This window comes from Hoplias malabaricus, chromosome 3 (assembly GCF_029633855.1).
Source record: "Hoplias malabaricus isolate fHopMal1 chromosome 3, fHopMal1.hap1, whole genome shotgun sequence".
NCBI lineage: Eukaryota > Metazoa > Chordata > Actinopteri > Characiformes > Erythrinidae > Hoplias > Hoplias malabaricus.
Window position 1 is genome coordinate 75,795,413 of NC_089802.1, and position 14,209 is coordinate 75,809,621.

The following is a 14,209-nucleotide window of genomic DNA, read 5'->3' on the forward strand; positions in this document are numbered from 1 at the left end:
TCCTCACAGACAGTCACCCGGAGGAAACCCACGCAGACACAGAGAGAACACACCACACTCCTCACAGACAGTCACCCGGAGGAAACCCACGCAGACACAGAGAGAACACACCACACTCCTCACAGACAGTCACCCGGAGGAAACCCACGCAGACACAGGGAGAACACACCACACTCCTCACAGACAGTCACCCGGAGGAAACCCACGCAGACACAGAGAGAACACACCACACTCCTCACAGACAGTCACCCGGAGGAAACCCACGCAGACACAGGGAGAACACACCACACTCCTCACAGACAGTCACCCGGAGGAAACCCACGCAGACACAGGGAGAACACACCACACTCCTCACAGACAGTCACCCGGAGGAAACCCACACAGACACAGGGAGAACACACCACACTCCTCACAGACAGTCACCCGGAGGAAACCCACACAGACACAGAGAGAACACACCACACTCCTCACAGACAGTCACCCGGAGGAAACCCACGCAGACACAGAGAGAACACACCACACTCCTCACAGACAGTCACCCGGAGGAAACCCACGCAGACACAGAGAGAACACACCACACTCCTCACAGACAGTCACCCGGAGGAAACCCACGCAGACACAGAAAGAACACACCACACTCCTCACAGACAGTCACCCGGAGGAAACCCACGCAGACACAGGGAGAACACACCACACTCCTCACAGACAGTCACTCGGAGGAAACCCACGCAGACACAGGGAGAACACACCACACTCCTCACAGACAGTCACCCGGAGGAAACCCACGCAGACACAGAGAGAACACACCACACTCCTCACAGACAGTCACCCGGAGGAAACCCACGCAGACACAGAGAGAACACACCACACTCCTCACAGACAGTCACCCGGAGGAAACCCATGCAGACACAGAGAGAACACACCACACTCCTCACAGACAGTCACCCGGAGGAAACCCACGCAGACACAGGGAGAACACACCACACTCCTCACAGACAGTCACCCGGAGGAAACCCACGCAGACACAGGGAGAACACACCACACTCCTCACAGACAGTCACCCGGAGGAAACCCACGCAGACACAGGGAGAACACACCACACTCCTCACAGACAGTCACCCGGAGGAAACCCACGCAGACACAGAGAGAACACACCACACTCCTCACAGACAGTCACCCGGAGGAAACCCACGCAGACACAGGGAGAACACACCACACTCCTCACAGACAGTCACCCGGAGGAAACCCACGCAGACACAGGGAGAACACACCACACTCCTCACAGACAGTCACCCGGAGGAAACCCACGCAGACACAGGGAGAACACACCACACTCCTCACAGACAGTCACCCGGAGGAAACCCACGCAGACACAGAGAGAACACACCACACTCCTCACAGACAGTCACCCGGAGGAAACCCACGCAGACACAGAGAGAACACACCACACTCCTCACAGACAGTCACCCGGAGGAAACCCACGCAGACACAGGGAGAACACACCACACTCCTCACAGACAGTCACCCGGAGGAAACCCACGCAGACACAGAGAGAACACACCACACTCCTCACAGACAGTCACCCGGAGGAAACCCACGCAGACACAGGGAGAACACACCACACTCCTCACAGACAGTCACCCGGAGGAAACCCACGCAGACACAGGGAGAACACACCACACTCCTCACAGACAGTCACCCGGAGGAAACCCACACAGACACAGGGAGAACACACCACACTCCTCACAGACAGTCACCCGGAGGAAACCCACACAGACACAGAGAGAACACACCACACTCCTCACAGACAGTCACCCGGAGGAAACCCACGCAGACACAGAGAGAACACACCACACTCCTCACAGACAGTCACCCGGAGGAAACCCACGGTCCCTGGAGCTGTGTGACTGCGACACCTACCTGCTGCGCCACCGTGCCGCCCCAAAATCGAGATTGTGATTATTGCAAAAATAATTGTGATATTGTATTTTTTCCACATCGGGGGTGCAGTGTGTGTTTATATCAGTGCCACATGGAAACATTAGTAAACTCAGTTCGAGACTGGAGCACTGTGTGCACTGATTATTAGCGCTAGCACTAGTGTCTGGTCCTGTTCTTACTGTATGACAGTTATTATGGATTATTAATAGAACAGAATTACATTTTTCTGTTGTCATTGTAACATTTACAACAAAATCCAGGTGTAATTCTCTACAGTGGAAAAGAGCAACAAATGTAAAGAATAACAACAAATAAAACACTATATAAATAAGTAAGACGTGCAAAAGTGAGGCACAAAACAAGACACACAGGGAAAGCTACATTCCAACAACAAAACTGAACAGGTGCGTGAAATTGGACCGCACAAAAAAGTGTTTGTTTCACACCGTTCGATGTTTATGCTCAGATTTACACATCCACACACCAGATCGGGGTTTGATCGTAAAGACACATCAAAGAGAAGGGTGTGTAAATGTTGTAAGCGGTCAGTTTAGGATCAGATTTGACCGTACGCCACTGACAAATGAAATCCACAGTGTATTTTCACTTTGAGGTTAAGAACAAGGCCAAGGATTTGATCTCATTCACGTTTCTTCTGTACACTTTTACTGCAGGGACAGCTTCAACTCTATGGCGTTACATTAGGTGCTGGAACACAGCTGTGAGGATCTGATGGCACTTATCCACTACACTGAACTACTGGACTTCCAAAAAATGTAAACAAGCTGTAGACCTGCTGCGGACACACGGTGGGTCCACATTCAATGAAAAATAACAATTCACATTAAACCTATCACTGTGTTTCATTAATTAAATATGAATAAGCTGTTTAAATATGTTTATTACTGCTTTATAATCCATTCTTGCTACACTGAGAAACCAGATATTTGCAACCAATCACAACTGCACTGTTTAAGGAGGAATGTATGTTGTTGAAACATTTAAGGTGGAATAGAAATTTAAGGTGGCACGTAGGTGGTTGGAACTCTGAGGTAAATAATACGTTGCTGGTCATTTTAAGGTGGAATTTAAGGTGCTGGAAGATTTAAGGTGCGATGTAGAGTGTGTGGGCGGATGTGTATAAGTAGCTGGACAATTTTAAGGTGGAATGCGAGTTACTAAATCTGTTAAGGTGGAATGGACATTTCCAACACGGAAGGTTAACGTTAATAACTGCGCTAGAGACAGAGAACCACGGTTTGGGTCTCTCGCAGCAGCGCAGGCCGAAACAATACAGAGATAAAAAAGTGTTTGAAGACTTTTATGAGTGTAAAGACCTTCTCTTGGCCTTCCTTTTCCGGACACCGTTCTCGCCGTCCTCCTCCTCTCCCGGCCAGCGCCTCCTCTCCGCCGGCTCGCGGTCCGTGATGGAGCCGCTCCACCGCTTCATCTGCTCCCGCCTCTGAGCCCGAGCCGCGTCGCTCATCTTTCCTAGGGATATTTCCCTATAGCTCGGACACAAATCGGCCCCCTCACTCGGTCACACCCTCCATAGGGAGACGGTCGAACTGGCGGCTGCTTCCCTATTCAAATTCTCTCGCAGGAACTTTGAGGAGTGGCTAGAAGAGCTAAGCCTTGTTCAACTTCAAAAAAAATACAGGGAAATATCCGGATTTATCGACTCTCACTAGATCTCAGACGTTAATTTAACCCCTTCTCTTTTCATCGACTCGATGAATCAAAACAAATAATTTCGTTAACGTATAAAAAATCAGCAACAAACACAGCTGTCATCGCCTCCGCTGTCAGGAACTCAACGCCGCTTGTCAAAACACATAGGCGGTTGAATGCTGAACTTGCCAGCTCTGCCGCTAGAGGGAGACAGTAAGAGTTCATTGTACTAAACGTTGCCCGTCATTTTGTGCGGCCCTGCCAATTATTGCGCCCCAAGGACCCTTTTAGTAACAAACCTCGACGGCCTAATTAAAAAAAAAAACATTAATAGCAACGAGGTCGGGTTTATGTTGCAACTCAAATATTACAGGCTAGTAGTTTATAGGCTGCGCAAAAGATAATTCTACTGATTTTGTGTCTGCTTTTGACATAGTGTTATATATTAGACGTAGACCAAGTGGACGGGCAAAGTTTCAGTCTCAGTACCACCCGACGTTAAATAAATTCAGTTTAATGATTTAGACAGTATTCATCTCGATGCATATAATAAAGCTAAAGTCATAAACATTTTTATTTATTTGATTACCTACTTACTTACTGACCAAAATATGGATAATTTCCTAGTTTCAACAGGTGGTTTAAAGAAACTACGACATAATTTCTGACCTAAAGATTTTTATGAGAATTGCCCAAATCCAATAAATAAATGTTGAAAACACCAAATTATTTTTTGTTTTATTTTATTTTATTTTTTTGGTGGAGGTGTTTTAAAAGTACAAATTTTCTTTCAATATTCTTGCTATATTAAAAAAAAAACATTTTTTTCAATTATCTTGGTATATGGCAAAATAATGTTCAATAATAATATAATTACTGAGCACTTAATTGTTTTGTAAATTTTTTACGATGTAATGAAATGTATTCTATTCTATTTTATAAAACTATCTTCGTATATAAAATAAAAGTCCTCCCTCACAGGGGGGTGCAGGATTTGCGAGTGAACACTTGAGGACGCAACACGTTCAGCGCAGCTTTCAGTGCTTCACAGCCCGCTGCCGGAGCTCCGAGGCTACTGCTCTGTTTTTAGCGAACGGTAGAAAATCCAGGCGAGATGTCGTCGGAGGACAGATCTGAGAGGTCGGACGGGAAGATCGTGAAGATGGAGATCGATTACAGCTCCACGGTGGACCAACGGCTGCCGGAGTGCGAGAAAATGGCCAAAGTGAGTCCCTGTGAAAAGCGGAGACACCGGCTAACGGCTAATGGCGGCTGAGTCACTGTGCGCCAGAGCTGCTTTAGCCTTAACCTAGCCTGGCCTAGCCCAGCTTTAAACTGAGTGTTTTTAACGTTCTCTCAAGGCTTCAGTGAGCCTCTTACAACTAATACATTCCACCAGAGCTTCTTTTAGACGCTGAGAAATATAATGCCCTAAATGCCAGGCTAATTAATGTGTAAATCTGAAAGCTTGTCCTGCCCAGTCATCACTGAGGTTACATTCAGAAACAAGCACAACAGACAGATGTTAAAGAAAGTGAAGAGCATCTGTGCGTTCTTAAAACAGCCCACCAATTGGTACAATTACACCCCACCAACATTGGAGTTAGTAATGATACACAGTGAGGCGTGAACCCCAACCTTCTTTATACAACTTCCAAAGAACCCTGGTAAACTAGATGAGCTGTAAAAACAAATGAATCTACCTCGACAGCAGGGTTAGTCTGTGATTTACACTCATCCTCATCCACAGTCAGTTAACTTTTATACAGATTCTCAATGGACTTGTCCTCCCTACACTGCCCTAGAAAAGACCATGCTTACGTTACCACACCGTTAAACCACAGGACATGGGCAAAGCCAAGGTTAATTGTTCCCAAGCTTAATATATGGTTAATGTCTCATTTTCCACGACCGCTCTACAAGAGTTGAACATCTGGTCATGTGGTAGAGCATCACTTACTAAACAAAGACGAGGAGGATGGCGGTAGAGAAGGCTTCCAACAAAAAGAGGCTGGAGGAAACTAGGGTGAAAGTCAGTGTAGCTGTAGGGAGTTTTCTTACCCATTTCTGAGTTGAGATGTGTATTTAATGCCCCAAGTTCTCTCTTTCCCTCTTTCTTTTGTGTTGAGTGTTTGGAAAGGAGTTGAACAGCTTTAAAGTTTGTCATCTGATGGAAATTTTGATTAAATCACATGTTGATCACAGGCTGCTGTTCAGTGTCTAACTGGACGTCTGAGTGAAACAGCTCTGAACCTATTTGACATTTTTGAATGGTAATATAACTACAGTCACCAGTTGTGTCTCCACAGACATCACAGAAAACACACAATGCATGATTCTTGTTGTGTTTCTTCTTGTTGTTGTTAGGAGGGAAGGCTTCAGGAAGCAGTGGAGAGCCTTCTGTCTCTGGAGAAACAAACACGGACGGTTAGTCTGCCCGTTTCCTCATTGCCGTTTACCTCTCTAACAAGATTTTGTGGTGGAGCTGATCCATATTTGTGTTGTATTCAGGCTTCGGACATGGTCTCCACGTCCAGGATCTTGGTGGCCATAGTGCGGATATGCTACGAGGCTAAAGACTGGGATGCTCTCAATGAGAATATCATGCTGTTGTCAAAGAGGAGGAGTCAGCTGAAACAGGTGAGAAAAACGGGACAGGTGTCCGACATTTCTTCTGAAGTGAATGGTATCAATAAGGAGTTTGTCTGCTTTTGCTGATGTATAAATGCTTCTAAATACATTTCCTGTGAGGATGTGATGTCATTCAGCAGTGAGGTACCAGTGATGGATGATTCGTTTTGGATCGCAAAAGGAAATCCAACTCATCCCAGTGGTATTGGATTTTGTTCCACCGCTCCGGCCGATTCAGTTCCAGTTTTTCACGACCCAGTGCTGGGGCTTTATACCCCTTTAGCTCATAGTTTTTAATACATGTGGATGTTTTGGCTTTGGTTGGAACAGATCTTTAACAAATAATACACAATATTTTGTAAATGAACAAAATAATTAATTATTCCTGTATTATAACCTCACCATGCACCAACATTTTTTAGTTAAAATCACTAAAATGGCATCCTGATCGATCTTCTTTTTTCCCCACCATGCATTTGCATAGTTTGTGCAGCACATTCCGAACACGGCATCCTACAACAGAGGATGGTAGCAACCTGGGCTTATATCACTATGGCTGTCAAAACTATTTATTCATTATATGTAAGCGCTTATCCAGTTCAGGGTCACGGTGGGTCTGGAGCCTACCCGGAATCACTGGGCGCAAGGCGGGAATACACTTTCACAAGGCGACTCAAACACTCACCAATGGACACTTTAGAGCCGCCAGTGTGATTTTGGAGCGTGGGAGGAAACCGGAGCACCCGGAGGAAACCCACGCAGACACAGAGAGAACACACCACACTCCTCACAGACAGTCACCCGGAGGAAACCCACGCAGACACAAGGAGAACACACCACACTCCTCACAGACAGTCACCCGGAGGAAACCCACGCAGACACAGAGAGAACACACCACACTCCTCACAGACAGTCACCCGGAGGAAACCCACGCAGACACAAGGAGAACACACCACACTCCTCACAGACAGTCACCCGGAGGAAACCCACGCAGACACAGAGAGAACACACCACACTCCTCACAGACAGTCACCCGGAGGAAACCCACGCAGACACAGAGAGAACACACCACACTCCTCACAGACAGTCACCCGGAGGAAACCCACGCAGACACAGAGAGAACACACCACACTCCTCACAGACAGTCACCCGGAGGAAACCCACGCAGACACAGAGAGAACACACCACACTCCTCACAGACAGTCACCCGGAGGAAACCCACGCAGACACAGAGAGAACACACCACACTCCTCACAGACAGTCACCTGGAGGAAACCCACGCAGACACAGGGAGAACACACCACACTCCTCGCAGACAGTCACCCGGAGGAAACCCATGCAGAAACAGGGAGAACACACCACACTCCTCACAGACAGTCACCCGGAGGAAACCCATGCAGAAACAGGGAGAACACACCACACTCCTCACAGACAGTCACCCGGAGGAAACCCACGCAGACACAGGGAGAACACACCACACTCCTCACAGACAGTCACCCAGAGGAAACCCACACAGACACGGAGAACACACCACACTCCTCTCAGACAGTCACCTGGAGGAAACCCACGCAGACACAGGGAGAACACACCACACTCCTCACAGACAGTCACCCGGAGGAAACCCACACAGACACGGAGAACACACCACACTCCTCTCAGACAGTCACCCGGAGGAAACCCATGCAGAAACAGGGAGAACACACCACACTCCTCACAGACAGTCACCAGGAGGAAACCCACACAGACACGGAGAACACACCACACTCCTCACAGACAGTCACCCGGAGGAAACCCACGCAGACACAGGGAGAACACACCACACTCCTCACAGACAGTCACCCGGAGGAAACCCACGCAGACACAGGGAGAACACACCACACTCCTCACAGACAGTCACCCGGAGGAAACCCACGCAGACACAGGGAGAACACACCACACTCCTCACAGACAGTCACCCGGAGGAAACCCACGCAGACACAGGGAGAACACACCACACTCCTCACAGACAGTCACCCGGAGGAAACCCACGCAGACACAGAGAGAACACACCACGCTCCTCACAGACAGTCACCCGGAGGAAACCCACGCAGACACAGGGAGAACTCACCACACTCCTCACAGACAGTCACCCGGAGGAAACCCACGCAGACATAGGGAGAACTCACCACACTCCTCACAGACAGTCACCCGGAGGAAACCCACGCAGACACAGGGAGAACACACCACACTCCTCACAGACAGTCACCCGGAGGAAACCCACGCAGACACAGGGAGAACACACCACACTCCTCACAGACAGTCACCCGGAGGAAACCCACGCAGACACAGGGAGAACACACCACACTCCTCACAGACAGTCACCCGGAGGAAACCCACGCAGACACGGAGAACACACCACACTCCTCTTAGACAGTCACCTGGAGGAAACCCACGCAGACACAGGGAGAACACACCACACTCCTCACAGACAGTCACCCGGAGGAAACCCACACAGACACGGAGAACACACCACACTCCTCTCAGACAGTCACCCGGAGGAAACCCATGCAGAAACAGGGAGAACACACCACACTCCTCACAGACAGTCACCCGGAGGAAACCCACGCAGACACAGGGAGAACTCACCACACTCCTCACAGACAGTCACCCGGAGGAAACCCACGCAGACACAGGGAGAACTCACCACACTCAAACCCACAACCTCCAGGAGCTTCGTGACGGCGACAGTCCTGTTCCGTCCCAATTTAATAACAGTCAATCTTCCTGTCTGTTGCAGGCTGTTGCAAAAATGGTCCAAGAGTGTTACAAATACGTGGATGCTGTTACTGACCTTCCGGTCAAACTGAGGCTCATCGACACGCTCCGAACCGTCACTGCAGGAAAGGTCTGTAATGTTTTATTTCCTGTTGCAGATTTAATAATGGCTTTAAATGTCCTTCAGTTATCCCCCCCCCCCAAAACATCCTACACAGCCGTGGTTAAAAATGTGCCCAGAATCTTGCCCTGATTTGCTGTTCCTCTGTTCACAACTAATTCAGATCTATGTGGAGATTGAGCGTGCTCGGCTTACGAAGACCCTGGCGAACATTAAAGAACAGAGTGGAGAGGTCAAAGAAGCCGCATCAATCCTCCAGGAGCTGCAGGTGAGAGGGGGGCCGCCTTTCATGCTTCTCGTTATGAGCTCCACGATCCCGTATCATTAATGGATGCCTCACTTTGAGGCCGTTCTGTTTGTTCTCAGTGCCTTTATCTTCTGCTCTTTTCTCTTTAGGTGGAAACATATGGCTCCATGGAGAAAAAAGAGAAGGTGGAGTTCATTTTGGAGCAAATGAGGCTGTGCATAGCTGTCAAAGACTACATCCGGACTCAGATTATCAGCAAGAAGATCAACACCAAGTTCTTCCAGGAGGATGGCACTGAGGTGAGGCCTTTAGATTCAGGTTAGACTGACCTCAGCCTGGTTTAATAACTTTAAGCAGCAAGAGTGCTGACCTAGGATCAGTTTTCTTTGGTCGTATTAAATCGGAAGTTATTATTAAGTAATAATAAGGCTTCTACAAGACGGTAAACAGACAACATGAGGGTTATTTTTAGCTTTTTAAGGGCTTTTTTTTGACTGAATTTTGTCTGTTGCTTCTAGGAGTCCAAGTTGAAATACTATAATCTAATGATTCAAGTCGATCAGCATGAAGGCTCTTACCTGTCCATATGCAAGCACTACCGGGCTATTTACGACACACCCTGCATTCTGGAGGACAGCTCCAAATGGCAGCAGGTAATGCACTGAAACCAGAAAGAGCTTATGAAGTGTTTTAACAGGATTAACAGTCCTGGTTTCTCATACTGCTTGGTTTCCTATTCCAGACCCTGAAGAGTGTGGTTCTGTACGTGGTTCTGTCTCCGTATGACAATGAACAGTCTGATCTGGTTCACAGAATCAGTGCCGACAAGAGACTGGAAGAAATCCCAAAATACAAGTGAGCGAGTCCTTTAGTGAGGACATACTGTATGACATGTGAATAATATTTCCAGTAGCTGTTAGATGTTTGCGATAATCCATTCCTGTCTTTCAGGGACTTTCTGAAGCAGTTCACCACCATGGAGCTGATGCGCTGGACCTCTTTGGTGGAAGATTATGGGAAAGAGCTTCGCGAGGGTTCTGCTGACAGCCCGGCCACTGACGTCTTCACACACACAGAAGAGGGAGAAAAGAGGTGGCAGGATCTCAAAAACAGAGTCGTAGAACATGTGAGGTTCCCACTTTTGTTGACCGGAGTCTAACTGAAACTTTAACCCTGTGATTAGTAAATAAGCACGTACCTGCCATTTTGTCCTTTACAGAACATACGAATTATGGCCAAGTATTACACGAGGATTACAAGGAAGAGGATGGCTGAACTTCTTGACCTTTCTGTTGATGTAAGTTGAAGTGTGGATAATTTGATTTATCCTTGTGTTGTTGATGCGTGTTTTTTTTTTTTTTTTTTTTTTTTTTTTTTTTTTTTTTTTTTAATAGAGTTTCGGATTTAAAGTTTGCCTCATTCGTGTCATTTGTTTAATTAAATAGGGCAAGTAATGAATGGTAAATGTAAAATTATAAGTCATTGTACAGTAAGGGTTTGGACAATAATCTAAAATCAGTATATATCACAATATATATAAAAAGTTTCAATAGCAATTCTATGATTTTTAAATGTATTTTCAATATTTCAATATACGTTATTTACAACACATTTCACTGTTCTACGTTCATTACCGATCGCTGTTTTTAGTTTAAATTTAGTTTAAAAATATGGATTATTGATAAAGCCACTACAGGAGGTCCTCGGGTTACGTCAGTCCCGAGTTACAATGTTTCGTGGTTACGACACATCTCCCATTTACTGTATTAAGCCTTGTTTCGACTTAAGTGGTTTTGCGTCGTAAACGTCGTAACGTGAACTTCGTGTTTGGTGTGCGTGGCGGAAGAATACACGGTTACGCGGCTCGGGACCGAGGAGGATAGGTGTTAGGATAGGATAAGTGCTTACAGTATGTTATTTACGTACAGTATGTACGTATGTTCCGACTTGCACCGAAAATCGGTTTACGACACGACGTAGGAACGGATCAACATCGTAAGTTGAGGACCCCCTGTATGTTTATGTTTAACGGTGATGTCATGTTTCTTCTTGTTTTTGGAAGTTTTTTCTGTTGATTTAAAACTATTCATATCGATATCGGAATTATATCGTATAGACAAATTAAGAAATATATCGTGATACATTTTGGCCGTATCGTCCAGCCTTGTGTATGTAACAGTATGTTAACTTTTGATTATATAAATGTAACAATGTGAAGCCTGGTCCCTTCCTGTTTGTGTATGTTTCTCATAGGACTCTGAGGAGTTTCTGTCCAACCTGGTGGTGAACAAGACCATCTATGCAAAAGTGGACCGCCTGGCAGGCATCATCAACTTCCAGAGGCCCAAGGACCCCAATGACTTGCTGAACGACTGGTCTCACAAACTGAACTCTCTCATGTCCCTTGTAAACAAAACTACTCACCTCATTGCCAAGGAGGAGATGATTCATAACCTGCAGTAACCATGGCACTTGCGGAGGTTGTCCTTTAGCTCCGGACGTCACTGGATGAATTATAAATAGATTTTTGGTTTCTTCCGGCCCCTTTATCCAGGCGATGGAAACAACTTTGTCTGTTTTGTTTATTGTAGATGCCCCAACAGATGTCACAATTGAACAGAATCTATTTTGCAGTATGAAGATATATTGGCAGCCATTGTTTCCAAATACTTTGGGTGTCTGGAATCAGGACTTCATTTGTAGATCTTTTGGTTGTTGTTAAACCTTGGTCATGTTTAGGCTGGCCTTAAAAGATTGTGATCTGCATCTGTATCAGCCAGGGGTGCGCAACTGAAGTCGTTGAGGGCTGATATCCAGCAAAGTTTGGTGAGTTTTCTGCTCACAAACAACCTATTTCGATGTTAATTGCCAGGTGTAGGAATCACCAAACCTTGCTGGATACTGGCCCTCCTGTGCCCTGGTATAGGCAGAGCATTTTGTCTTATTCAGTACTGTCACGTTTGTAACCTCATAAATTCTATACTGGGCGCAAATAAATCCTGTCCCTGTTCTAATTGTTAAGGCGGACCTCGTCTCTAGTCCACGTTTCACAGCGGTTCTGCTGAGCACTGTAAAGGTAGGGAGTTCATTTCAGTGTTGATGTCTAGCGCAGGATTATGGCCTTGGTACATGAAGATTCTACTTGGAAAATGATGACAAAATCTGTATACAACAGTTCCTTTATGCTTGGTGATATGTTTTTGAGCCTTTTGCAATGTAAACATATTAAATCTTTCTTTTGAAAATCTTGTGTTTTTATTCATATTTTCTTCACTATTCTTTAAATCATTTCAGGACCAAATTGGAAATTATTTTTCACTTAATATAATTTATTGGTAAAATACATAGGGGCTGTGGGTCCCGGATAAATCTGGCCACAAATAATTATTTAAAATCTTGCCACATCCTCAACAGATTGTGGTTAGTTGCCTCTGTCACAGCAGATTTGACTGGAACGGTTACTAGTGGGAAATTAAATACCACTCTTCGATTTTGATGATTGCTCTGTGAAAACATGGATTTCCTTTATAGCTTTTCTTAGACTTTAAGCTCAGTTCGATTAAAACGCTAGAGGCGACAGGCATTTTGAATTGTGAGTTAATTAAAATGATCCTTTGCCTAAAACACATTTCCTCAACTCAAGACTGCTCACTATATATATTATATTATATGTTATATCCCCTTGCCGTAATGTTTAGACAAACATGAATTAATATTAAATCATTACACAGATGCCTCACACCCATGAGGATTCCCTGTGGTGTCAAACAAGCCTGAGTTATGAACACTTCCTAAACTGAATACATTTAAAGTTCAGGTTAATGTCAGACATCTGTTTGTTTGCCCACTGCAGAGATACGCTGCTTTGTGCAGATTCAGGTTGGTTCTGTGTTAAAAAAAATACACAGAAGGTGATGAAAGAAAGTGTTTAATTTACTGGGATTCTGTGAAGAACATCTGAGCCCCAAGGTGCTGATAAAGTGCTTCTGCAGTTTCAAGCTTTATTGCGTTATCCTGGTAACACACATTGTGCTACAGAAGTGATTAATAAAACTGACAAGTTTATTTTTTTTAACAGAAAACCAGGAACAGTAGATTACAGACTGTGAAATATTCTGTGAACATTTAAAAGGGTGTAAGAAAAATACATTTGAAATACATCTTGACAGTTTTGTGTCTTTAATACTGCAAATATTTGGGTTCAACTTTTGCTGCTTTACTTTAGCGCTGTAGCTAACGATAAAATAAATAATAATTTAAAAATACATCCCCAAAACGTTTACACATTCAAAATGTATCTAGTCCCATAAGAAGTGACTACTGGGATCAATACAAATACAATTCAACAAATGTCAGAACATGACAGCCATTTTGGAAATGGGATGTTGTGTATCACTAATGAAAATAATCCCCCCACTGTAATTTGACAACGTATGGTCAGCTGTGGCGTTGAGAAAATCCAAGAATACTTCTCAACAGAAACCACTGTAATTTGTGGCGTTTTTCCTGAGGTAATTTAAACGCCTCTTATTTAAAATGGCTGCCGTCAGCATGTTGTGGTTTTGGTCTAACAGTTTGTTAATAGTTACACACTTTGTAGGTCCTAAATAAACTTATTTTGGACACCAAACATGTCTTTACCTGAGGTAATTTGAAAAATATTGTGAATTTATTGTGTTTTTAATAGCTACTAGTATTAAAAGTAAACAATTAGTCTGCAGCTTTAGCTACGGTCTCCAAGGCAACAGTGAAAGTTTTCAGCCATCCCAACGGATTGCTTCTTCCTTTACACAATGTAGACCTTAACCTTAACGGATAAATTAATAATGGGAACTTTTATTACA

At 45.2% G+C, this 14,209-nt stretch overlaps 2 protein-coding genes across 2 annotated transcripts in view; one reads left to right on the forward strand and one right to left on the reverse strand.

The window, feature by feature from the left end:
- The window catches only part of LOC136691674 (protein phosphatase 1 regulatory subunit 12C-like), a 31,568-nt gene extending 27,815 nt beyond the window's left edge, over positions 1-3,753 (reverse strand). The window contains exon 1 of the mRNA XM_066664359.1: positions 3,279-3,753. Coding sequence (XP_066520456.1) covers positions 3,279-3,427 — 149 coding nt within the window. The 5' untranslated portion in view covers positions 3,428-3,753. The remainder of the gene's footprint in view (positions 1-3,278) is intronic.
- An 850-nt stretch (positions 3,754-4,603) lies between these two features.
- Positions 4,604-12,584, forward strand: psmd12 (proteasome 26S subunit, non-ATPase 12). Its single transcript, XM_066664440.1, has 11 exons — positions 4,604-4,837; positions 5,980-6,039; positions 6,124-6,252; positions 9,020-9,127; positions 9,282-9,386; positions 9,515-9,664; positions 9,884-10,018; positions 10,108-10,220; positions 10,317-10,491; positions 10,585-10,662; positions 11,619-12,584. The coding sequence occupies exons 1-11, from the start codon at positions 4,727-4,729 to the stop codon at positions 11,826-11,828; spliced, it is 1,374 nt and encodes a 457-aa protein (XP_066520537.1). The 5' UTR covers positions 4,604-4,726; the 3' UTR covers positions 11,829-12,584.
- The last annotated feature ends 1,625 nt before the right edge of the window (positions 12,585-14,209 follow it).